Source organism: Gracilinanus agilis, chromosome 4 (genome assembly GCF_016433145.1).
Source record: "Gracilinanus agilis isolate LMUSP501 chromosome 4, AgileGrace, whole genome shotgun sequence".
In the NCBI taxonomy this organism is placed as follows: domain Eukaryota; kingdom Metazoa; phylum Chordata; class Mammalia; order Didelphimorphia; family Didelphidae; genus Gracilinanus; species Gracilinanus agilis.
In genome coordinates, this window is record NC_058133.1 from 206,303,435 (window position 1) to 206,330,584 (window position 27,150).

Genomic DNA, 27,150 nt, shown 5'->3' on the forward strand with positions numbered 1-27,150 from the left:
TGACTTATAGGTGGAAGATTGGTAAGGGTAGGCAATGGGGGTCAAGTGACTTGCCCAGGGTCACACAGCTGGGAAGTGTCTGAGGCCGGATTTGAACCTAGGACCTCCCGTCTCTAGGCCTTGACTCTCACTCCACTGAGCTACCCAGCTGCCCCTAGACTTCTTTTTAAAATAAATACCTCAGTTGTGTTAATCAATTCTGTAATATTTTCAAGTTTCTTTGTCTAATTTCCAAGATTTCGTATTTATTTTGGGTTGCTAATTTGTTTTTAAGTTATAGGCTTAGATAACTGTTCTTTTTCTATTTTGTTAATACAAGTTTTTAGAGACATATATTTCTAAACTAATGTTTCAGTGTGTCTATATATAAACAGGATATGCCAAAAAAAGTTTTAGTGATATTTGAAGATTTAATATTGCTTAGACTTTAACAGAGCTAAGACTCCTGGGACTACTTGTATCATCTTCCCTCATTAGAATGTAAACTCCTTGAACTCAGAAATTGTCTTGCTTGTTTGTATTTATATTCCCAGCTTAACAATGCCTGGTAAATAAGTGTTGAATAAATGTTCTTTCTCTCTCTCCTTTTCTTCCTCACTCCTTTCCATCCCTAAGTAGATTTACTTTCTCTTTTTACTTCTCTGCCATTTGTTTTATTCATGCTGCTCTGAAATCAGTCTTTTCCCCTCTGGTGACATAATAGTTAGAATGTTACCCTTGAAATTAAGACCTGGTTTAAATTTCACCTCAGATATTTACTATGTGACACTAGACAAGCTGTCACTTAATCTTTCTAAATCTCGGTTTTCTCATTTGAAAAATGGAGATTATAGCATCTACCTCACAAGTATGCTGTGACAATCAAATAAGATGTCTGTAAAATGTTAGGCAAACGGCAAAGCTAAACATGAACTGTTATCATTCACATCCTCAAAACTCCCTCTCCTTTCATTCATTTACCCAATCCCAAGCTTCTTGGATTTACTTTCAATGTTATTTCCTCTCACTTTCATCTTATTCATTTCTTTTCCAGCAAAAAAATGGAGTTAATCCTTCCATTCTTCTAGTTCAGTAATAATTTAGCAAAGGGGCATTATAAATTATGTCTTCTTTCTACTCCTTTTTTTAATCCTTTCTAGAATTCTCTATAACCTATTTTCAGAGATGTTAATTCTGTCTCTCTCTCTCTCTCTCTCTCTCTCTCTCTCTCTCTCTCTCTCTCTCTCTCTCTCTCTCTCTCTCTCTCTCTCCTTTACCTTCTGTCTTAGAACCAATAAGGCAGAAAAGTGGTATGGGCTAGGTAATGGGGGTTAAGTGACTTGCCCAGGGTCACACAGCTAGGAAGTATCTTGAGGTCACATTTGAACCCAGGACCACCTGCCATCTCTGGGCCTGGCTCTCAATCCACTGAGCCACCCAGAGAAATTCTTTCATTCATTCATTCAAGACTCTTACCTTCTGTCTTGGAACCAATATTGTGTATTGTGAACCAATATTGTGTATTGGTTCCAAGGCAGAAGAGTGGTAAGGGCTAGGCAATGGGGGTTAAGTGACTTGTTCAGGGTCACAGAGCTGGGAAGTGTCTGAGGCCAGATTTGAACCTAGGACCTCCTGTCTCTAGGCCTGGCTCTCAATCCACTGAGCTACCCAGCTGCCCCTGATGTTAATTCTTAAAAGAGACATCAGTATCCACTTCATTTCCCCAATGACATTTATGTGTCATGTTGGGAGAAACAGATTTCTTGGAAGATCTAGACCTATTATGGAAAACCTATGGCACGCAGAGCCCTCTCTCTCTGGGCACATCTGCAGTAACCTGCCAGAGTTCATTACTAGAAAGCCAGAGGGACTCAGGGCAGAGGTGTTCCTCTTCCCTTCTCCATGAGCCTGAGGACATTCCTCATCCTCTCCTCTGCCTAGCAGCCCAGTGTGAGTGCTTCCTCCCTCTCCTCTCTGGGGTAAGGGGGTGGAGGGAAGGGCTCACATGCTTTGTGAGGATGCAGCATAGACTGCAGACTGCAGCCTGTAGCCTGTTGAGTCCGTGGTGAAAGTGATTCCCATGGTGGAGCTAGAGAAGAGTTAGGTTTGAGGGGAGCATAGCTCACAGTGTGGCACACAGCTGGAAGAAGTTAAGCACTTGGGATACTCTCTTGCCCTTCTCCATGCACCTCTCATTACCTGCCCCCCCTACCTAGCTGCCCAGTGGGAGTGCTTCCTTCCTCCCCTGGTGAATGATATGGTTTCTCACTACCTAAGGAACAGGAGTACTTCAGGGCAACTGCAAAGGAATTTACCCCAATAGCCAGGTGTCTATAAAGATGAATTAGAAATGAAGGTTGTAGAAGCAGCTAAGTAGCACAGTAGAAAGATAGCCACCAACAACCACTTGAACACATGGATTGATGCGGACATGGTTGGGGATGTAGACACTAAATGACCACACCAATGCAACTATCAATAATATGTAAATAAGTCTTGACTGATTACACATGTTAAAACCAGTGGAAATGCAAGTTGGATATGGAGGGGGGGGAATTAAAAGGGGGGTGAAGGTGAAAGTAAAAACATGAATCATGTAACCATGGAAATTTTTTTCTAAAATAATTAAATATTTAAATCATTAAAAAAAAAAATAGCCACCAGACCTGGAGTTGGGAGAACCTGGGTTCAAATTTGACCTCAGATACTTCCTAGCTATATGACCCAGGGCAAATTGGTTAACCCAGTTTGCCTAGTCCTATCTGCAATTCTGTCTTAGAACTGATACTAAGACAGAAAGTAAGGATTATTTTTTTAAAGGGGAAAAAAGAAGGAAGAGAAAGAAATGAAGACTGTAGCTAAGGAAGGCACATGACTTCCAATATCCCATCTCTAATTGCCTAATTTGATATTTTGAACTGGATGTTCCACAGACACCTTTAACACAACATGTTTAAAACTCAATTCATTATATTGCCCAAGACTTTCTCTGCTCTAATTTTCCTATGGTTGATCCTCACACTCACAATTTTGGTGGCATCCTATATTTCTCAACTCTCATTCATGATCCTACTTCCCCCATCTCTGCTCCAATCAGTTGCAAAATCCTGTTGATTCTGCCTTTGAAATAACTCTTGTATATGCCTTTTTCTGACATTGTTGCTACCTTAGTTTAGGATTTTATCATCTTACCTCTCCATTACTACTATAGCAGGCTAATTCCTCCACTCTACAATCAAGTTGATATTCCTAAATAAAATATCTGCCACTCCAACCTCCCAACCCACCCCCTAATCTAATAAACTTAAGTGGCTCCTAATCTTCTCTAAAACAAAATATAAAACCCTATTTTAGCATTCAAAGTCTTCATAACTTGGCCCCTTCATTCCTTTGTAGTCTTATTACACTTTATTCCCTTCCACCTACTCTTTGATTCAGTAACACTGGCCTCCTTACACTTTCTCATACATGACACTCCATCTTCAGAATCTAGAATTTTTCAATGGCTGTCCGTCCCATGACTAAGTTACTCTCCTCTGGCCCTACCTGGCTTCCTTAAGTCTCAACTAAAATCCAGCTACAAGAAATTTCACCCAATCCTCCATTTAATAGTAGCACTTTTTCTTTGTTGATTATCTGCAACTTATAATTTCTATACCTCATTTGTACACAGTTGTATAAACTTCTCTCAAAATTATTTGGGTTTAAAATTAGCCATGACATTTGAATCTTGGGTTGCTTGGATATATTTATTCCTCACACAACACCTCGGCAACACCTGTTACTCCAGCTCTCAAGCAATAACCACTACACTCAATAGCAATTCACACCACGTGACCAGGTAGGCAAAAGATAGGGAGAAAAGTAGGTCAAATGCATCAACAGGTTTGGATTATCTACTAAGCTCAAACAGCTTCTTCTCTGGGATAAAGTCACTAAGTAGAAGCAATGAGCAGAAACGTAAAACGCAAAGTGACCTTGAGAGATTTTCTAGGACACTCCTCCAAGTACTTTCGAAGTTAAATAATTCCCGAGAGGTAAGACCTTGTATACTCCCTTAACCACCTTGGGCCTCATTGTCTTGGTAAGCAAAACAACGGCATAGGTCTTCATCATTTACATCTAAAGGTACAACGTTGGGGTTGGTCTAGATCACAGGATCGTAAATCTTGGGCTGGAATGAATCTCAAAAGCCATTTAGTACAACATCCTCTTTTTACAGATGAAGAAATTGGGGGCCACATAGGTGAAAGAAAGGAATAGTCCAAGGTCATATACAGGTAGTGTCAAGAGATGGGATTTGAACTCAGGTGTGCACTACTATTCTCAGAACCAATGTCCTTTCTGGCTGTACCTAGCTCCTTCTTCTCAGGTCGCTTCCAGTTTTAAAGCTATGAACTGTGTTAAGTGCTTTCCCAAACCCGTTATCATCCACTGAAGAGACTTAAGTGCACTTTGTCTTAATTTGTCCTCACGGGGCTTTGAGGAGGTGAAACATCCCCCTCTATGGAAATGGGGGCCGGAAGATCATAGAAGTCTCGGGGGTGGGGATGAAAGGATGCCTGTGCTGAAAGCTGTGGTCACCAAAAAAAGGGCGAGGAGGAAAGAAACGAAGGAGGAGGAAAAGTGGGGGGGGGGGGAGGAAGGAAGACCACCAATCTAGGCCCCGAGGCTTCCACCCCACATCCTTAGCCCAGGTCCAAGCGCACCAACGGTCAGTTGCTGCCCGCTCCCTCTCTTCCCTACCTGCACTGAAAGCCAAAGGACAGGTTCGCCTGCCGACGTCGCTACAACCTAGTCCCGGTGACCTCGCCCGGCGTCTACTCCACAGTCGCGGGACCAGCCGCTACTCCCTCTGGAGCCCCCCAAGAGGTAGTGCGCGAAGGTAGGGCCCGGCACTCCGTCACTGCTTGCCGGCCGGGGCTCGCACGTACACACGCAATCAGCCGCGGCGGCGCGCTCCTTTTACGTACGTAGCGTAATTGCGTCTGCGCGCTCGCGGCGTGAGGTTGTCGAGTTACGGCCCTCGCCCAGGGCTCGAGGAGGGAGGGGCAAAGGGTAAAAATGTTCTCCTTCATCCCTCCCACCTCCCCCACCCCTCTACAGTGTGCAGTACCTTCTTCAAGCTTAATGGGACCACGTGGCCGTGCGCACGGGCTGGCAGGGAATGAGACTTTCGGACCTGGGCATACGTATTAACATGGGGTGGAAAGTTGTTGGGTTTTTTTTTCCTTAAGGGGCTATTAGGAATTTGGCCCTCTTTCCAGACTCAGGTCTACCTGCCCGATCTTCGGGGCTTACATGGAAATTCCGGGACTAAAACTATCTCTCCCTCCACCCAGACACCTCCACCTCCTACCCCCACGTTTATAGATATAAAATAATGGCCAGAAGCACTTTTGAGCAACTCCAGCCCCAATCAGGATAACGAAGAGCAGGTGGAAGAAGGAAGACTCATACTTTTCTCTCCTCTTGCCTCGCTGAGGGAGCAGTAGCCTTAGGCTCCGCCCCTTTCCCGGCGTCCCCTTCATTGCGCATGTCACATTACGTACCACCTTCCCCCTCCCCCTCCCAGCAACCGGCTAAGCGGCGGCTGTGACTGAGGCGGTGCCTGTGACTGAAGGCGGAGAAGGACGAGCACCCACCAGGACGGGGGAACGGAGACCGAGCGCACGTAATCCGAAGCGGCGGGGCTCGTCTGTGGCTGTGGCTGCTCGGTAGGCCTCAGGACGAGGGGGAGGAGATCTGGGCGCCGGGGCAACAGCTCCCAGGGAACCAGGAGACTGCCGTGTGGCCTAGTGTGGGCCCGGGGACCTTGGCCTCCCTTAACAAAGAGTCGGGCCGAGTTTTCTTTATCGAGGCGAAGACTGAGAGAACTCCGAGGGCCCCGTTGGTTGGGCGGCCTGAGGGAGCGGGCCAGGCCCGGGAGTCGGGGGTGGTGGTGGTGGGGGTGGACAGAGAGAGGAGGGGGCGGGCTGAGCAAGGATCCCGCCCCTGGCGCTCGCCCCGCGATCTCGGCTTCTGCGTCGGCCCAGTTGGCGGCTCTCGCTAGGTGGGACGATCCTATTTAATCGACCCGCGCGGTAGGGAAGGGGAGAGAGGGTGGGCTTAGAGTCTTAACTGGAGGACGGCGGGACCGTCAGCCACCCTGTCCTTCAGGGTGCCGGGCAGCAAGCAACCCGCTCCGAGCCGAGCCTCAGGTGAGAGAGATCGAGGTTCCATGGAGCCCTGACACTGGCTACCGCTGTTGGTGGCCTACGTGGCTACGATTGTTTATTTTTATTCTCGAAAAACTTAAAAAAAAAAAAATCCTGCTGGGTCGTAAGACCTTTTAGAGATATATATATAGAACAATGTATATAGCCTACCTTAGGGGAATCCGTACTTTTGATGGAAGAGAGGATTAACAACTAATAAGTTATAGGAAAATTGCTTGATAACACTAGTGTAGGATAGGCTATTATAACAACCCCGTTTGACACTGAGTATAGTATAAATTGCAAACCTATTTGTAACTGAAATTTACTGCATACCGATTGTATGCAAGCACCCTCGGTTCAAACAAGATTAAAGTGTAATTTAGAAATATTAAGGAGACAAAAATACGACACAATATACACAATGTTAATATGTGATTTTCTAAGTCAATCATTCGACCTACTAGGAACCTTATGTACAGATTAATGACCCACGTTTTTTGAGTTTTGATACTACAGGTTTACACTAATGGAAAGGAAAATGGAATAATAGATTTATGCTCAAAACAGTACATAAAGTTGAAGTTATTGTTCACTTGTCATCTCAAGGCACTTAGGTGGTGCAGTGGTTAAAATGCTGGATTTGGAATCAGACCTAATTTCTTTCTTCTAGACATTTGGGGTTAAGTGACTTTCCCATGGCCACAAAGCTAGAAAGTGTCCAAGGCTACATTTTTGAATCCAAATCCTCTTGGTGGTCCATCTACTGTGATACCTAGCTGCCTCCAATTAAACCTAATTTCAAACCCAGCCTCAAAATCTGACCCTGGGCAAGTTACTTTTCTAACTCAGTTTCCTCATCTGTTAAATGGGGATAATTATAGTGATCACCTTTCAGGGTTTTATTGTGAGAATAAGATTGAAGTAAAAAGTGCTTTGCAAACCTTAAAACTTAAAAATATAAATGCTAGCTATTTTATAGAAAGGTGTTTTGATTTCCCATGCTATGTACTGAAGAAAGAGTAAATCGAGTGCAAGATGTTCATGATGTTTATTATTTATTAGATTAGGCGATATAGTTATAAATAAGAACAAGAACTCAATGAGTAAAGTACCATGATTATTGCCACACTTAAAACATTGTTCATAATTCATTGACTAGAGACAATAGAATAAAAACATTTATATGTATAGATTGATTCATTTACAAATATATTTAAGTGCTTACTATGTACAAAATATTAAATTTTAAAGGAAAGTCAAAGATAAATGAGAGATGATCCCCATCCTAAGGGAGGTTTCAGTCTATACTATTTCCCCCATCCCAATACAAACTTATTTTTAGTTTTGGTTATTCTAATCTCCCCATTATTTACATGCACACATGTCACTCTTAGTTTTGTCCCCTATGCAGAGTCAGTCCTCTCCATACTTCCATCCCTTTTGTCTTTCAAAATCTTTCCCTGTCCATTTCACCTTCAGTGAAAACTTAATCTTAAAACTTAAATCTTAGCTCAACTTGTCCATCAAATTTCTGTGGAGTTTAGTACCACTCAGTTAAAACATTTGATTTCTAATTGTTTCTTGAATTGTTTTTTCTTACTTTGTCCTTTAATTGTTTCTTGTCCTTAAGTCTGGTCTCTGTAACCAAGCTCTTCTAGGACAAAATTGTGGTTTATCCTTGTCTTCCCAAGAACTGGGCACAAAGAAGAAGAAATTTGTTGACTGAAAGGTAGTGTGCTCAAATGCAAAATCTCTCTTTAGCAGGGGAAAGCAATTTTTAGAGTCTTATTTATATTTGTTTTGTCAGAGCTGATTTTTTTAAAAGTAAGATTTAGTATTCTTTGGTTTTGATAAAATTTCTAAAAGTGTATTCAAATTACATTCATAGTTTAAAAATTTGAAACAGATTCAGATTTGGACAACATTTTCATGATATATATTTAGAAATAAGACATAGATATTTTTATTGAACTAACAGTACCCTTCCAGAATGAAAGTGTAAACAAAACCTTATTTTGTGAATTTTCTTATTGTACTCTTTGATATTTTAGTGGTACAGGGAGCCATTTGAGTTACATGCTCATGGTGAAACTAAGGGCTTATTTTTGTTACACCTGTTTTTTTCTCACCTGAGAAAGGCTGTCAGGAGAAGGAAGTAAGATTTCAGGATTTATTTGATGCAAGATAACCAACGGGGTAGGGGGAATGTTCCTGGCATTTGGTACAACTAGTACAAAGACTTAAGAAGTAGGAGTATATAAGAGAAAGCTGACCAGAGGGAAGGAACTTTGAGCAATTCTATAAATAGTAGAAAGTTTTGATTATCCATGACAGCTGCCCAATAGCCTTTCTTCCATTTGTTTTCCCCCAGTGTGTGCCAACCAATGTGTGCTTAGAGAACACAAAATTAATTTTAACATTAAGACAAAACATTCTTGAGAATGCAAATCTGGATTTTAAGCCAATAACTTTTCAGTTTTATAGCAGTTATTTTTAGTTTGTCTGCTGTTTATTATCTGTATTAATATGAATATTTAAGAGTTAGCCAAAAAATACAAAAAAAGAAGCAGGACAGCCTTGAAAGTTACATGTTGATATACAGTGTATGTGTGTTTATAAATGTATGTATATATTTAGAACAGTAAGCTATATATAAAAGATCCACAGCTTTTTGTACAGCTCTTTTTCTGTTCTCCAGCATTTGGAAATGCTTGTTTTACTTAGTCTTCATTAAATTCAGAATTAAATTTCATTTTTAAAAAGTGGGGGGAAATTGTGGTATTAGGGCAAAGGATTATTTGTGCACTTTGGATTAAGCTTAGTTTTATAAAACCACACAAGCTTCAAGTAATTGTTAATGAGATTTTGAAGAAAAGTATGATATGTGATCCATAGGTATGGGGATGACCTTCAGGTCTGGAAGCAGGAGACGGATGAGCAGAGTAATAACTTGATTAACCTGTGAAATACTGGGACATGGGGAATGGCCTAGGGCACAAAAGAAGTTTTTTGCAGGTTAAGAAGGTATAAAGCAACAGTTACTTGTTCAATGCCACATTGACAGCCAATGCCAGAATAAAAATTTGAAAACAAACAAAAAGACTTCTAAACTGCTGCTCTGCTTAGGTCTCTGGGAGGGCTGTGCTTTCCAACCCACTCATGCTTTGCTATTGTGTGAAATTTTCAAAATGAATGGCAATATTTGAATTGTACTATATTTTCTTGATAATACATTCACTTCTGTAGGCATGGATTTATTCATTTTGGCAGGCATATTATGTATGCCTAACCCCTCCTTTGAATACCTAATGACTTTCTTCTCACTTTAATCCTTCCCTTTGTGGGATATAGAGGAAAAAGACGCCAGTTTAAACTAAGCTAGTTATTTTTTCTTCACCAACCCTCTTAAATAGCAACTTTGTCAGTCATAAAAAAAAAAAAATCTATCACAAATATTTTCTCTAGCTTGAGGTTTTTTTTTATCAGTGTTTATAAGTGATAAACAATTGGGGATTCCTAAAGCAAGTAAAAAATAAGCCCAAAGCAAATATAACTATCTCTGCATTGATCTTAATTCAATTCAATAAGCATTTATTAAGAGCTTACTCCGCACCAGGTGAAGAACCAGCTGGGTAAACAAAAGACAAAAACTGTTAGTCCCTACCCTCAAGAAGCTTTACTTTATATTCTTCTGACTACTACTACTACTACTATCAGCTGACTTCTGGAAGATTTTTCCAAACTAACTACTGTGCATGACTTTGGAACTATTCACTTTGGGTCTCAGTTTTCTTGATCTGTGGCAAGTAGGGGTTGGAGGAGAGGATCTTAAAAGACCTCTTCAGCATTCTGTAATTCTGAGTAGGTTTCATTTCAGTGCCTGTTTGGAATGTGATTGATTACCAAAGTTTCTGAGAGTGTTTTATAGAAAATAAATCCTGCTGATAAAGCTAGGTAAATACTCTTATTTGGTAAGAACAACCCTAGAAACAAGGCATGACCAAGCTAATGACTGGTATTTTTTGTGTAGCTGATAAACTAGATTCCTAGAAGGCAAATCTTGACAAATAAATGTTGAAGCAAATGACATTTGCTAAATATCAGTAAAGAACCATGCCATTTCCTCTTATGTTGCTTTCTTATCAAGAAAATAGTCAATAAATACTCGATGTGTGTATATAAATGTACATTTAATTTTAATTTTTTTTTTATTTTAAACCCTTAACTTCTGTGTATTGACTTATAGGTGGAAGAGTGGTAAGGGTAAGCAATGGGGGTCAAGTGACTTGCCCAGGATCACACAGCTGGGAAGTGTCTGAGGCCAGATTTGAACCTAGGACTTCCCGTCTCTAGGCCTGGCTCTCAATCCACTGAGCTACCCAGCTGCCCCCTATAAATGTACATTTAGGATTTATCATGGAAGACTTTCTTGGGAAACTGAGTTTTGACATCTTAAAAAACGAGATAGACATAAATAGGAAGATTAAGTAAGGGTGGTAGTTGAGTTGAATTTTAGACAAAGAGAATGTTATCAATATGTTCCTTTTAATATAGTACCTTTGAGTCCTACAGGATGTTTATGCTCTCTAGTTTATAGGTAAGCAACTCAACTTTTTAGCTTCCATTGGTGGGAGTGGTTACAATTGGTATCTGGGGCGGGGTAAAGATATTTTAATGGTTAGAGTGTTGGATTCTGAGTAAAGTGGACCCTAACTAAGAGATTTAACAAGAGATTGAGTAAGGGTAGTATTGGTAAATAAAGCTGAGCATGTGGTTCCAAAAAGATGTAGTATGTTCAGAGACCACACTCAAGTAAAACCATATCAGTAGGCTAAATCAGGTTGAGGGTAACTTATAGATCTCAGACCCATCAGTAAATTAGGAGGATGCCACCCCAACTATGTGAAGAGTTCCAGCAGAATGAGCTGATGAGAACTGTTTGTTCCAACAGCCATGAAGATAGATAAAGTAGGTGCTATGGAGCACTTACAACTTGGTCAGACATGAAATGTGGCAAGGTCATTCACTGCCTCCCAGACAATTGGCAGTTTTGACTTTTGTCTTGACATTGGATTTTGATGACTGTGGAAGTGGGGGAAGCGGAAGACTTTGCACAATTCTGCTTCACTTAAATCTAATTCATTCACAAGTTAAGACATCACCCTATGATGTCATGGGTCTTCTTCAAAAAAGGAAGGACAATAACAATAGCTGACCCTGTTGATAAAATTTACAAGCTAGTGAATAGTCGTGGTTTTATATATATATTTAGATAAAATGTTTCAGTATTTAAAATCTAAGAATTTGTCATTGATATTCAATTCACTGACATGGATGGCAGCCTCTTAACTTGATAGTGGTGGTGATGATAAACTAGCATTTATATAGCGACTTAAGATTAGCAAAGTCCTTAACAAATATGATCTTATTTGATCCTCATAACAACCTGGAAGATAGGTGCTATTGTAAGGGGGAGGAAAGGGCTTTTGATTGGATATTAATATTCTAAATACCAATGACTAAAATTTTGTATGAAAGGGAAGTATCTTTCCCTGGTCTGAATTTGCCTTCACTCTCAGGGATAGGGGGAGGCAGGATGATATCTAGCCTTCAGTACTTGATTAGGATGTGGCTCAGGGGAGATTGGCCTCTAACATGTGTCAGAATAGCCAGAATCTTGAACCCCAAACACTAGATTCAAGTCCTTAGTATTGGTGTAAAAAGTTTTTAGGAATTGAATCAATTCCTGGCAACCACTCATTTAAATATTTATCCTGTTGGATAAAAATCCTCTCCAGTCTTTAAAAGCCTAGCTCAAATGTAATGTCTTAGTTAAACCTTTAGCGCTTTGTTTGTACTTCTCATCGTATTTACCATAAATTTGTTCCCCCTTATTTTGATACTCCTACCCTGATAGAATATAAGTTCCTTGAGGGATAGGCTTTTTCACAACTCTATACTTCCATGGTTTCTAAATTTGGTACATGCAAAAAAACAAACTATCCTGTTTTGTTTTAAACCCTAACCTTCCGTCTTAGAATCAATACTGGTTATTGGTTCTAAGGAAGAAGAGTGGTAAGGGCTAGGCAATGGGGGTTAAGTCACTTACCCAGGGTTACACAGCTAGGAAGTGTCCGAGGTCAAATTTGAACCCAGGACCTCCTATCTCTGGGCCTGACTCTCAATCCACTGAACCACCCGGCTGCCTCCCTGGGTAGTACTGTAAGCAAATGTTAGAACTTCTATTTATATTCTTTAAAATAAATTAAACTTTACCCATGGATTGTCACTGGTGCTCTCAGTCAGTATATCATACAGTCACATCATGGACAGTATATGAGGTATCTTGAGGGAAGGGAGGGTGAGCATTAACAAAGTTAAGAAAGTTGAGAGTGGTAACCTCACTCTTTCCTTCACTGTCATTGTGTCACAAAATATTGCTGATTATCTGTGTCTAGTAAAGATGTGACAGATTCTGATCAAGTTTTACTAGGATCATAGTTATAACCCTGGAAGGCATCTCTAAAAAAGTCCCACTCCCCTGGACAAGACCACAATGCAACAAAAAGTATGTTCAGTAAATGGCCACTAAAACAAAGAGTAAAAAGTAATTAGAGATTATAATTTAATCATTAAGAACAATGAGTCAAAGGACAAATCATAAAAATAAGAAAAAAGGGAAAATGACAAATGCTGGAGAGGATGTGAGAAAACAAGTACACTATTTCCAGTCTTTACTGTTGGTGGAACTATGAACTAGTTCAACCATTCTGGGAAGCAATTTGGAATTTTGCCCCAAAACCTATCTGCATATCTTTTGAAACCAGCAATATTGTTGCTAAGGGCTATACCCCAAGAAGATCAAAGAAAGAGGAAAAAGACCCATATGTTTAAAAATATTTATAGTAGCTCTTTTAGTTGGGGGCAAAGAATTGGAAACTGAGTAGATGACCATTATTTGGGGAATAACTGGACAAGACATGATATATAGTTGTGATGGATACTTTTATGCTGTAAGAAATAATAGAAGGGGTTGGCTTTCAGGAAAATCTGGGAAAAATCTAAGAATTTATACAAAGTGAAATGATCAAAACCAAGAAAATAATCTGCATAGTAATAGCTGTTGTAAAAATAATTTTGAAGGCCTTAGTATGTGATTAACACTATGAACCACAATTCCACAGTATGGTATTTAATGGTGAAACATTCTATCTAGAGAAATGATGACCTGAAAATGCAGATTGAAGTATATTTTTTCCCTTTCTTGCCTTTTTCCCCCCTTTTATGTTTTGGGGGATGGAACACACATAGCTATTGTGGAAATTTGTTTTGCATGACTATATATACTTGTAATAGGTTTTGTTTTTCTTATTTTCTCATCCATTGGGGAATGGTAAAAAGGAGGGAGAGAATTTAAAATTGCGGTGGGATGGGCTAAAAAAGTGTCCCTCCTTGGGGAAAAAACTAGGTAATTTCGTTAAAAATAATGACACTGAGACAACATACAAAATTTTTGGAGGGATGCATCCAAAAGTAGGCCCTAGGAGAAAATTTACATCTCTAAACACTTAGATTAACAAGAGAAGCAACAGATTAACAAATATGCCATGTAACTACAAAATATTTTTAAAACCTCAATTAAATAACAAAATAGATATCTTGAAAATCAAAGAGATTAATAAATTTGGAACAAAAGAAATCATTAAATTAATAATAAAAATGGGAATTATTTTTTAAAAATATAGACCATTAACTAATTTAACTAAAAAGGGAGAAGAAAACCAAAATCCTCATAAATGTACTCCTAAAGGGAAAAAAAATGCCAGGGCTAGATGAATTTACAAGCTAATCTTATTTTAAAATTTGAAGAGTGATTCCAACATTACACAAATTGATGAAAAATGAGAAAGGGTTCTTCTAAATTCCTAATGTGATGCAAATATTGTCTTGATAATTTAGACATGGAAGAGTAAAAACAGATAAAATATAGACTGATGTGCTCGGGAACATTTATGTACAATTTTAAAGTAAGATATTAGTAAAGAAATTACAGCAGTACATCATAAAGATTATACACTGTGGGGGACAGCTGGGTCACTTCTACTCTTTGATATTTGTGCTAAAAATGTCAGCTATCGCAATAAGACAAGAAAAAAATTGAGGGACATAGACACATAAAAAAAGAAATAAAATGATTGCTTTTGGGGTATGATAGTTTACTTAGAGAATCAAAGGGAGTTAATTAAAAATTGATTAAAACAATAGCAACGTGGCAGTACATAGAATAGACCCACAAAAATCACAAACATTTTTTTAATTTATCTGCTTAGAAGAACAATTAATTGACAACAGAGAATATAGAAGTTAAAACAAGAATTTGAACAGAAATCTGCATAATTAGTGGATTGGATTGAAAAAATAAATATCATGTGATAAACTTCTATTTCAGTCTACATATGCTTTTGTGGTATCCATCAGCTATTCAACTAGAAGAGCTATTTAAGCTAAATATCAAAATAAGTTATATTTGAGAAAATGATTTTCAAATCACTATTAAAGTATTTAAACATTTATTTCATCTTTTACATTTTATTTTAAATATTTTATCATATTTATAAAATAATACTTATATATAATTTTTAGTATATATGACACATGCTCAAAATTTTTTGACCAATGTCATCGTAAAAATGGAGAGTTAGCAAGGATAGATAACATTTCCTTAGGAAATTGCATAGAGAAGTGATAGGAAATATGATTGTGGGGCAGAGAGGCATTTGAATTGAGGGAAAAGCCTTATAGTTTCTACTACCTGAGCTGTTCTAAAAGTCACTTCCAATTTCTCAGATATGAAAAAGTTTTGAAAAAAGGCAGGAAACAAAAGAAACAGTTAAAAACCCAACAAAATAAGAATATTCTTAAATTGAAATCCACTCTTTTGTTAATAAATTGCATTTAAAAATTATGCTTTTGGGGGCAGCTGGGTAGCTCAGTGGAGTGAGAGTCAGGCCTAGAGACAGGAGGTCCTAGGTTCAAACCCGGCCTCAGCCACTTCCCAGCTGTGTGACCCTGGGCAAGTCACCTGACACCCCCATTGCCCACCCTTACCAATCTTCCACCTATGAGACAATACACCGAAGTACAAGGGTTTAAAAAAAAAAAATTATGCTTTTGAGGGGCAACTAGGTGGCTCAGTGGATTGAGAGCCAGGCCCAGAGATGGGAGGTCCTGGGTTCAAATCTGGCCTCTGCCTCAGACACTTCCTAGCTCTATGACCCTGGGCAAGTCATTTAACCCCCATTCCATAGCTTTTTCCACTCTTCTTCCTTGGATCCAATACACAGTATTGATTCTAAGACAGAAGGTAAGGGTTTTGGGGGGTGGGGTGGAAATTATGCTTTTCATTCTCTTTCATAAGAGGAAAATGCTAAAGGATTCCTTTTAGCTGAACAGAAAATTGTTTTGTTTTGTATTTTCTGAAAAGGAAAAGGAAGAAAAAAGTATGCACACAAATTTCAAAGTAGAGGCCAATCAAAATACTCGTCTCATTAAAAAGTTGTATAAGCAACACTTTGTACCTTCTCAACCCTAGTGAGGTAGTAATGGGTAAACAAATAGTCTCCTCATTTGGGGATGATGAAACATGCCATACAACTGCTTCCATTGAATATGTGAGGGTGTCCTATTTTATTTTTAGGAAAATGGTATGATTGAGGCTGGTATAACATAAAATCTGAAGAATAAGTTCTTAGCTGTTGTGGGAATAGTATAAGAAGAACAGGGGCTTCCATTAAGCAAGGCTTTGGATTGCCCAAAGTACCCCAGTTTGCAAGGTTTCTGGGTAACCATAGCTTAGAAATAGCCATACACATAGCTTGCTCCTTCAGCATGAGAATTCAACCCCTCTCTCCCCAAATACTGTATGTTCTTCTAAGAAATTAATGATGCAGGAATTCTATGAGAAACTTGGTTAGATGTTTACACATTGGCATATTGAATTATCACCTATAGAAAACTCTGTTTAGAGCCACAGAGGTACTCTAAATCCGTTGTCCTCATCCTGTGAATCATTGACTTCCATTGTGAGTGATCTAATCCCTCTGCTTAATTCAACCCTAGAAGTACCTTCCTGAAATCAATAAACTTTGTCACTGATCAGCAAGAGGCCTTGAGTCTATCTATAACCTTCCTGATCTCAACCTCATTCCTCTTATCCTGTTCCATGACCCACAAATAACTTGTTGAATTGGTCTCATCAAGCTATTGAGATGATATTTTCAAGAATTGAAAAGCGGGTATTATATATAGGTAAAGGTAGATATATAGGTGAAACAGAGTTGTTCATTGTGAATTTATCAGTTTCTATAAGTAACTTAATATACCATGATCCTGACAGGTAAATTGTCTACATCATGAATTGGAACAAAGGTGGCCCTGGCACCAAGAGGGGATTTGGGTTTGGTGGATTTGCCATTGCTGCTGGAAAAAAGGAAGAACCGAAGCTCCCGCAACAGTCTCATAGTGCCTTTGGGGCAACCAGCTCTTCAGCAGGGTTTGGAAAGTCAGCTCCACCGCAGCTCCCTTCTTTCTATAAAATTGGATCTAAGCGAGCAAATTTTGATGAAGAAAATGCGTAAGTTTTTGGCTTTGTAGTAATTTTGCATGAGTTATATGTATCCCTACATCTTTTTTTCTAAAAATAGAAGCAAAGAAACTTTTTGTTTACTAAAGGAAATTTTGGCCTTTTAAATTTTTTGGCTTTCTCCCTCTTTCATAGGGGGATATAAATTTTGAGAACTATAAAATCTGACAATTTATTATTAGATGTTTTCCATTCTGTACCAGGATGACTTATATTGATAGTACATAAATTACATTGCAAATGCAAACCATTGCCAGTACTGGTACAAACTAATATAATTTGTCTCCATACCTAACACACCTATTTTTAGAAACCAAACTCCTAATTGGAGAGGTGAAAAGAGACTCTTTGCCAATAATTGTCCAATAGTGTGTATGACTAATGATTTTAAAACGTACTTTTCTAATGGATTTTTAGGGTGCTGTGCCTAGAATTCTATTTTCCATAGAATGTAACCCCTACTATTTTATGTTTGAGAAATGATTCTCATGCAAGTGATTCCCAACTTAACATTGTAATGCTAATTGTCTTAAAAGGCACCTTTCTATATCAAAATGCATTTTAATTCACTTCAATTTTTTTAAAAACATTAAATGTTTACTAATTTTTTAATGATATACTCTAAAGCCATTTAAACAAATTCAGTTCTCAAGTTCTAAAACAGTATTGTTTGTACAAAGCTTATTGAAATCTTCATGAACTTATATTTGTTAGGGAGAAAAGCTACTCTTGGTATTTTATACCTAAAGCATATTTAAATAGTATGATAAGTGATGATATTGGACTCTGTTAGAGGTTTTCAGCAGATTCTTTCTAAGGATATTTATGGGGATAAATCCCTTCTCTTATGAAATACTACCTGAATTTATTAATGTTTACCCCAAAATTGACTGGGTTTTAAAGGTTTTGCCCAAAAGTTTTTATCTCTTGTATAGCTTACTATATGATTAATATTTGCTATAGTTTCAGTGTAAGAATGGAATGCTACATGTACCATGCTCAAGATTGGTACCTATAGCTTCAGCACATCTGAGCATTAGTTTTAGAGTCTTTAGAAGGAAAACTTATTCCAGAGTGGTTTGAAAATTGTAAAGCACTATATAAGTATGAGGGATTTTTATTATTTAATTAGAAAACACAAGATTTGTGTAGATAGGTTCATATGGAGGGAGGGAATCAGTCTACTGTTCACTCATACTTTCATAGGTTAGATCTGATTATAGTGAACTAATAAGAGAATGATCCTGTTCTTTTAAGTACAGGAATTTTGTATTTTCAATATTGTTTGAAATATCTAGATCCTCGGGTGGGCCTTAGAAATACTCATTGGGGAACATTACAATGAAAATCTCTGAATTACACATTTCAAAATTCTATCAAAAAAAAATGTGGAGGGGGCAGCTGGGTAGCTCAGTGGAGTGAGAGTCAGGCCTAGAGACAGGAGGTCCTAGGTTCAAACCCGGCCTCAGCCACTTCCCAGCTGTGTGACCCTGGGCAAGTCACTTGACCCCGATTGCCCACCCTTACCAATCTTCCACCTATGAGACAATACACCGAAGTACAAGGGTTAAAAAAAAAAAAATGTGGACCGTCCTTTGAAGTTTATTGTAATGGTACCTGACTTCAGGTAGCTGGAGTGGGGGAATAGATAAAGAATTTAAATATTAGAAATCATTAATCATTCTTTATCTTCCTATTATTTTACCTATTGCTTTTAATTTTAAGTTATTTTGAAGATGAAGAAGAAGACTCTAGCAATGTTGATTTGCCTTACATTCCTGCTGAAAATTCACCTACCCGCCAGCAATTCCATTCCAAGTCAGCAGACTCTGACAGTGATGATGATCCCCTGGAAGCATTCATGGCTGAAGTAGAGGCAAGGCTCTTTATATATCTGTCATTAGACTATGCTATTACTGGAAACAAAACAAAGTATTACTCTTACTATATCAATCCTAGTCATAATTATGTTTACTAACTACTAAATAAGAACATCTTGCTCTGACCTTATAGATTCTTGGGTACCTTGATTATAATTTTTTTTAGCACTGATATATGACAGAAGAACTGGAACCCAATAGATAACTATAAAATAAAATAAAAGTGAATATGATAAGAAAAATGCATAACTTTAAAAAATTATTCTGTTTGAAAGATATTTGGATTTTTACCGAGTATTTTTTCAATCCTTTCTCTTGTTGGGGGAGCTGGGTGGCTCAGTGGATAGAGAGCCAGGCCTAGAGATGGGAGGTCCTAGGTTCAAATGTGGCCTCAGACACTTCCCAGCTGTGTGACCCTGGGCAAGTCACTTAACCCCCATTGCCTACCCCTACCACTCTTCTGCCTTGGAGCCAATAGTATTGACCAAGGCAGAAGGTAAGAGTTTTTTTGTTTTTTTTTTTGTTTTGTTTTGTTTTTTTTAATCCTTTCTCTTGAAATCCATCTTTCCTGACATATACTGTCCTAGTTCTTTTCTATCTTAACTGGTTTCTTTTTTCTTTATGTACTCTTTTAAGTATGGATTATCCTTAAGAATATGCCTTTGACTGTGTTTTTCTTTTCTCATAGTGATCATGCCCACTTGAAATGGCTTCCACTATCACCCTGTAGTGTTCTCTGCCTTATGTAGTTGAAAAGGAAAAAGACTAGGCGTTGATATACTTAAATTCTATTTATTAATTTGCAACTAACAAGCTATGTGCCCCTACTCCAGTTACTTAATATATTTTAGATTTTGATCTCTTCATCTTAAAGTTTATGATTTGGCTAGATGATTTCCAAGATACTAACCGAATTAAAGAAGGTAATATAAATGTATTCTTCTAGACTTCTACTTTGCTCTGGCACTGGCCATATAAAATTTCTAACTACCAGTTTATAGATTCTCATCTGAATGCTAGCACCTGAAATTCAGCTTGTCTAAAACTGAACTTGTCATGTTGTCTTTTGCATATCTCCCCCCAATGCCCAACCAATTCCTTTTTACTTCCTTGTTTTTGGTAATGATACATTCTCCATGTCACCTCAGCTTGGAATTATCTTTGATTTTTTTCTCTCTCTTTTCTTTCATCATTTTTTTCCCTGTTCTTTATCAGTATCTTTCTCAACTACTTTTTCATTTTTCTTTCCTTTTCCATTTCTACTACTGAAATTGAGATACACATTATTTTCTTAAGAAAATAGTTTTTAGGGGGCAGCTGGCTGGCTCAGTAGATTTGAAAGCCAGGCCTAAAGATTGGAGGTCCTGGGTTCAAATCTGGCTTCAGACATTTCCTAGCTGTGTGATCCTGGGCAAGCCTAGCCCTTACCACTCTTCTGCCTTGGAACAAATACACAGTATGGATTCTAAGACAGAAGGTATGCGTTTAAAAAAAAAGTTTTTAGTTGTTTGCTACCTTATATTTTCTGTTTGACATTCATTTCTGAATATACCCTTCCTTCCCTGTACCCAGTGAGGCTTATCTTGTAAGAAAGATTCTGAAAGGGTAGGAAAAGGCATTTCAGCAAAGCAAACCCAACCTGTTCACTGCATATGAAAGTAATTGCAGTATTCTACCCTTCTAATTCCCCACTTATATGAAGTGAGGGAGATACATTTTTGTAACTTTTCTCCAGGTCAAATCTTGGTCATCATAATTACATAGCATTCAATTTACTTTATTCTTTCCATTTACATTGTTATTGTAGTTGTCTATATAGTTCTCCTAATTTTTTAACTGTATCAGTTCACATAAATCTTCTCATCTCTAAATTATTCATATTCGTTAGTTTTTTAAATGTATTTTTCCAGATTGCATATTGATACAACTTTTAATGTTTGTTTTCTGACATTTTGCAGTCTGTTTTCTCCCTTCCACTCCTCCCTCAGGAAAAGATAGGTGATATGATATAGGTTGTACATAAATTAAAATACTTATTCGTCATGTTGTGAAACAAGACACATATTGCTTACACTAGAGAAAAATTAATGAAGGAAATAAAATGAAGAATGGTATGTTTCAGTCCACATTCCATCTGCACCTTCTTATCTTTTTTCTTCATGAATCCTTTGGAGAGGTCCTGAATCCTTGCGCCCTCTTCATAATAGTTAAGTCATTCACAGTTGATCATCATACATTTTTACTGTGTACAGGATTCTCCAAATTCTGCTTACTTCACTTGCTTCACTTCATATAAGTCTTTCCATAGTGTGTGTGTGTGTGTGATCATCTTGTCATTTCTTATGGCACAATAGTATTCCACATACCACAACTTGTTCAGCCATTCCCCAATGAATGGGCATTCCTTCAGTTTCCAGTTTAAAAAGAGCTGCTATAAATATTTTAGAATATGTAGTTTCTTTTCCTTTTTCTTTGATCGTCTTAGAAAATAGTAATATTGCTGAGTCAAAAGGTAGTCACAGTTTTATAACTCTTTGAGTATAATTCTTGATTGCTCTCCAGAATGGTTGGATCAGCTCACAGTCCAAACAACAATGTATTAGTGTCTTCATATTTCCATATCCCTCCCAAAATTTGTCAGTTTGCCCTTTTATCATTTTAGCCAATCCGATATGTGTGATTTATCTCAGTTATTTTGCTTTTCATTTCTCTAATCAATAGTGATTTAGAGCATGTTTTTTATATAGTTATAAATAGCTCTGATTTCTTCATCTAAAAACTGTTCATATCTTTTTACCATTTATCAGTTTATTATTTATCATTTATCAGTGGCTTATATTCTTATATATTTGACAAAGTTCTCTATGTGTTTTAGATACGAGACTTCTATCCAAGAAACCATTTCTAAAATTGTTTTCCTAACCTAGTGCTTTCTTTCTCATCTTGTCTACATTAGTTTTATTTCTAATAGTAATAGACATTTAGCCATTCTCCTATGTTCTTTGCTATCATTAAAAAAGTGCTGCTTTGAATATTTTGCTGTGTATGGAGCCTTTCTTTTCTTGCTCTGTAATCCTTGAGCATGTGTCAAAACAACCAAAGATCACCAGGTTTAAAGGGTATGAAATTTTTAGCATAATTCCAAAATTGCTAAAGCAGATCATAATTATGCTTATTGTATATCCCTTTCCCTGTTCCTGAAGCCCTTCCAACATTGACTGTTTTGTCATCTGTAAGTAACATGCTTCTAACTATAAGATAACTTAATTTTACTTTGCATTTCTTTTTAAATTAATAAATTTTGGAGAATCATTTATATAAAGCACATTTATAGTTTTCAGTTCTTTCAAGAACTGTGTATTCATATCTTTTGACCACTTATTCAATATGGAATGACTTTCATTCTTATATTTTAGTTTTCTAACAAAAGGACTTCAAACTCTCATTAGATATATTAGATGTTAATGTTTTAATTTTCCCAAAGATGCTTTCCCACCATATATTGTCTACAAGAAACACACATGAGTCAGGCCAACATACATAGAGTAAAAATGAGGGGCTGGAGCAAAATCTATTGGGCTTCAACTCAGAAAAAGAAGGCAGGAGTTGCAATCATGATTTCTGACAAAGCCAAAGTAAAAATAGGTTTGGTTAAAAGAGGTAGGGAAGGTAATTACATCCTGATAAAAGGCAGTATAAACAATGGAGAAATATCAGTACTCAGCATGTATGCACCAAATGGTATAGCATCCAGGTTTCTAAAGGAGAAGCTAGCGGAGCTCAAGGACAAAATAGATAGCAAAACTATACTAGTGGTTGATCTCAACCTTCCCCTATCAAATCTAGATAAATTAAACCAAAAAATAAATAAGAAAGAGATAAGAGGTGAGTCAAGTCCTAGAAAAATTAGAGTTAATAGATATATAGAGAAAAATAAATAGGGACAAAAAGGAATGCACCTTTTCAGCTGCACATGGTACATTCACAAAGATTGACCATGTACTAGGGCATAGAAACATGGCAAACAAATGCAAAAAAGCAGAACTAATAAATGCAACCTTATCAGATCATAATGCAATAAAAATAGTTATTAGCAAGGATACATGGAGAGGCAAAACAAAAACTAATTGGAAATTAATATGATTCTCCAAAATAAGTTAAAGAACAAATCATAGAAACAGTAATTTAATTGAAGACAATGACAATGATGAGACTTCTTACCCAAACCTATGGGATGCAGCCAAAACAGTTCTAAGGGGAAAATTTATATCACTTGAGTGCATATATTAACAAATTAGGGAGGGCAGAAGTTAATGAATTGGGCATGCAACTTAAAAAACTAGAAAATGAACAAATTAAAAATCCCCAGATGAAAACTAAATTAGAAATACTAAAAATCAAAGAGGAAATTCATAAAATCACAAGTAAAAGAACTATTGAATTAATAAATGAGACTAGAAGCTGCTATATTGAAAAAAAAAAACAGATAAAATTGACAAAGTACTGGTAAATCTAATTTTAAAAAAAGGAAAGAAGAAAACCAAATTAACAGTATCAAAGATGAAACGGGAGACTTCACCTCTAATGAAGAGGAAATTAAGGCAATCATTAAAAACTATTTTGCCCAATTAAAGGGCAATAAGTATAGCAATCTAGGTGATATGGATGAGTATTTACAAAAATATAAATTGCCAAAGATGCTTACCCTTATCCTAGCTGCATTAATTTTAAGTCATATTATGAAAATCGACTGTTTTATCTTTTGTAAAAGAGATCTCCGTGTGCCTTTTTTGTTTAAGAATTCTCCTGCCAGCCATAGTTGTAAAAAATGTTTCTGTTTATTTTCCTCCAGTTTTTAAAATGTGACCTTTTATATTTAAACTGATTGTTTAATCGGAACTAATTGTGAAGCATTGTTTAAGATACTGGTTGAAAACTTTTTTCTTTGTTTTGCCAAACTGATTTCCAATTATCCATTTTTTTCTTATCACATATAGGGAGGCTTTCCCAAGTAGTATATGTAATCAGGTTTATTGGATAGCCTTGCCCCTTCCTATCTTTCTAGTCTTCTTGCATTTTTACCCTTTGATCTAGCAGCTGCCTTCTTGCTGTTCTTCTCACATGGCACTCCATCTATCCTGATTACATGCCTTGCTCTGGATATCTCTCTTACTTGGAATGCACTACACTCCCCCTTTCCTAGTTCCCTTCAAAAGTTGTCTCAGATCTTACCTTTTGTAGGAGGCCATTTCAGGTTCTTCCTTTTATCCCACACTCAGCTGCTTATAACTTCTCTCTGAGATTAGCCTTCTTTTACTTTGCATATATCTTTTTTATTTTTTTATTTAGGCATATTGTCTTCTTCATTAGAATGTGAACTGCTTGAGAGCAGAGACTGTGTTTTTGATTTTCTAATTCTATCTCTTAGCACAGTGCTTAGCACTTAATAAGTTCTTAATATATGCTTGTCAAGAGACTGTTTTTGTTCAGTTATTTTCAATTCCTAGCTAATGTCTTCCACCAATCTATTTTTCTATTTTTTAAACAATGGCAAAGAGTTTCAATGATTATTGCTTTATAATATAATTGAGATCTAAATGTGTTATTGCCTGATCAATTGCTTAGCATTTTTCCATTGAAATTCTAGTCCTGAACTTCCTCCAAATCAGTTTTGTTATGATTTTGTCTGACTCTATTAATTAGTTTAGTACTAAACCTCTTAACTTAATTCACATCATTCTAACCTTTTTCATTATATTTGTGTGGCCCAATAATAAGCATTTAATATTCCTTCAATTATGTAATTATTTTTAAAAGAGTGTTTTGTAATTGTTTATATAATAGCTGAGTTTGCTTTGGTAAATTGATTCCTAGGTATTTTATGCATTTTGTAGATTTTTTAAAAATTTAGTGAAATTTTTTTTATATTTCTAAATTTTCCCCTTTATTAAAAACAGCAACAAAAAATTGAAGTGTTTTTTTTTATATCTGGAATTTCTTTTTTTTAATTGATTAATTAAGAAAAATTTTCCATTGTTACATGATTCACATTCTTTCCCTTCTTTCCTCATTACCCCCTCTTGTAGCCAATAAGCAGTTCAACTGGATTTTACATATATCATTGATCAAGACCTATTTTCATATTAATATTTGCAATAGAGTGATCATTTAGAGTCTACATCCCCAATCATATCCTCATCCGACCCATGTGATCAAGCAGTTATTTTTCTTGTGTTTTTATTCCCACAGTTCTCTCTCTGGATGTGGATAGCATTCTTTCTGATAGGTCCCTCAGAAATGTCTTGGATCATTGCATTGCTGCTAGTAGAGAAGTCCATTACATTCGATTTTGCCATGGTGTATCTGTCTCTGTGTATAAGGTTCTCCTGGTTCTGCTCCTTTCACTCTGCATCAATTCCTGGAGGTCGTTCCAGTTCACATGGAATTCCTCCAGTTGATTATTCCTTTTAGCACAATAGTATTCCATCACCAACAGATACCACAATTTGTTGAGCCATTCACCAATCGAAGGGCATCCCTCATTTTCTAATTTTTTGCCATGACAGAGAGTGTGGCTATCAATAAAAATTGAAGCTATTTTAATGGTTCTTCCCTTTTAAACTGTTAATGCTATATATAAATGTGGACAATGTTTGTGGATTTATTTTGTAGCTTACTGTTTTTCTGGAGCTGATTATTGTCTTAGCTTGTTGATCCTTTGCATTTTCCAAAGTAAACCTTCATGTCATCTCTAAATAGATAGTATAAAAGTAAACCTTCATGTCATCTCTAAATAGATAGTATAAAATAAATAGTATAAAATCTAAATGATTTTATACTCATTACTAATATTGATGCCTTTAATATTTTTCACTTAGCTTGCCGAAATCACTAGCATTTTTAGAATTGTCAGATATTAGGAGAGAAGGAAATGCCCTGGCTTTATAACCTATATTTATTAGAAGCTACTAACTTTATCTCATGAGGACTCAATTTTATTTTATTCCTGTCAAAAGATTCCTTTTTTTTCTGAGCTTTTTGAATCAGAGTTTTTTAGAAAATAGTTCCAAAATTTTGTTGATTATATGATCCTTTACATTGCTTCTTGCTTGGACTATTGAAGTAGTTTTGTTGTTGTTGTTGTTGGTGGTGGTGGTGGTGGTGGTGGTGGTTGGTGGTGGTGGTGGTGGTGGTGGTGGTGGTGGTGTTCAGTGATCCCATTTAGAGTTTTCTTAGCAATGGTACTAGAGTAGTTTGCCATTTCTTTCTCCAGTTGTATTCCACTGTGCCACTTGGCGCTTTAGCAGCTAGGGTAGAATGCCAGGCCTGGAGTCAAGAAGACCTGAGTTCAAAACTTTAGATACTTGTTGACCTTGGACAAGTTATTTAAACTGTTTGCCTTAATCCACTAGAGGAGAAAATGGCAAACCACTCTAGTATCTTTGCCAAGAAAACCCCTTGAATAGTATGGTCTGTGGGGTCACGAAGAGTCAGACATGGCCAAATGACTGATCAGCTATCTTAATTCTACAAGATAGTCCTTCAATTACTTAAAAATAGCATCTTGTGCCCCCTTGAGTCTTTCCTTTTCCAAATTGAACATCCTCTATTTCTTCATTCTCATAATGAAGTAACCTCTCAACCAAATTGCCATTTCTATTCCCATCTCCATTCAAGTTCTGATTATTCATAGCCACTAGATTCATCTTCCTAAAGCACAATTATGATTACGTTACTTTCCTGCTCGAGAGGAGTTAGTTTACTTCCTGCTGAATAAAGTCCAGACTCCTTAGCCTGTCATTTAATGTCTTCATCATTTGACTTCATCTTATTCCAACTTTATTTCCCAATACTCATATATCCCATATTTCAGATAAATTAGAACCTTCATTGTTCCTTAAAAACAACTTTTGGTCCCCTCTTTGATTTTACACTTTGTTTCCTATGTTTGTACTACCTTCCCCACCTCATCTTCAAGGCCTATCACCAGCTCCAAAAAGCCTTCCCTGGTTCCCCAAGCCTTAAGGGCTTTCTTACCTTTCTTACCACTTATAACACTTTGACTTTGTTTTTTTGGTCCTCATTACATACTGCCTTTTAATAGTTCAGTACGTACTTTTAGCTGACTTACTCTCTTTTAGCTGCCTTACTCGATAGTAATGTCCTTGTGGGAAGGTACCATATTTTATTTATCCTTGTTCCTTCTTCCCCATTGGACATAGGATATACCTAACATGATGAATGAATCATCCTTTAGAAATAAAAGCAGTTTTCTTCTCAGTCTCCCAGTGAACGATCTTTTCACCCTACCCCAAATCCCCATCGCTGCCCCTGAAGCATTTGGGTATTAGAAACTTTCTAGCAAAACATGCTTTGTTAACTCTAACCCGCATCATAAACAAAGGGATCCAATTTTCTAAATGAGTAACTTAAAGTGTCAAACACAGCT

The 27,150-nt window shown here is 37.1% G+C and overlaps 2 protein-coding genes across 2 annotated transcripts in view; one reads left to right on the top strand and one right to left on the bottom strand.

The window, feature by feature from the left end:
• The window catches only part of CCDC47 (coiled-coil domain containing 47), a 43,365-nt gene extending 38,496 nt beyond the window's left edge, over window positions 1-4,869 (bottom strand). The window contains exon 1 of the mRNA XM_044671601.1: window positions 4,726-4,869. The gene's annotated coding sequence lies outside the window, so the exon portion shown is untranslated. The remainder of the gene's footprint in view (window positions 1-4,725) is intronic.
• Window positions 4,870-5,565: 696 nt separating this feature from the next.
• DDX42 (DEAD-box helicase 42) overlaps window positions 5,566-27,150 on the top strand; it is a 46,925-nt gene continuing 25,340 nt past the window's right edge. Inside the window, exons 1-3 of the mRNA XM_044673937.1 lie at window positions 5,566-5,696; window positions 16,576-16,812; window positions 18,547-18,697. Coding sequence (XP_044529872.1) covers window positions 16,592-16,812; window positions 18,547-18,697 — 372 coding nt within the window. The 5' untranslated portion in view covers window positions 5,566-5,696; window positions 16,576-16,591. The remainder of the gene's footprint in view (window positions 5,697-16,575; window positions 16,813-18,546; window positions 18,698-27,150) is intronic.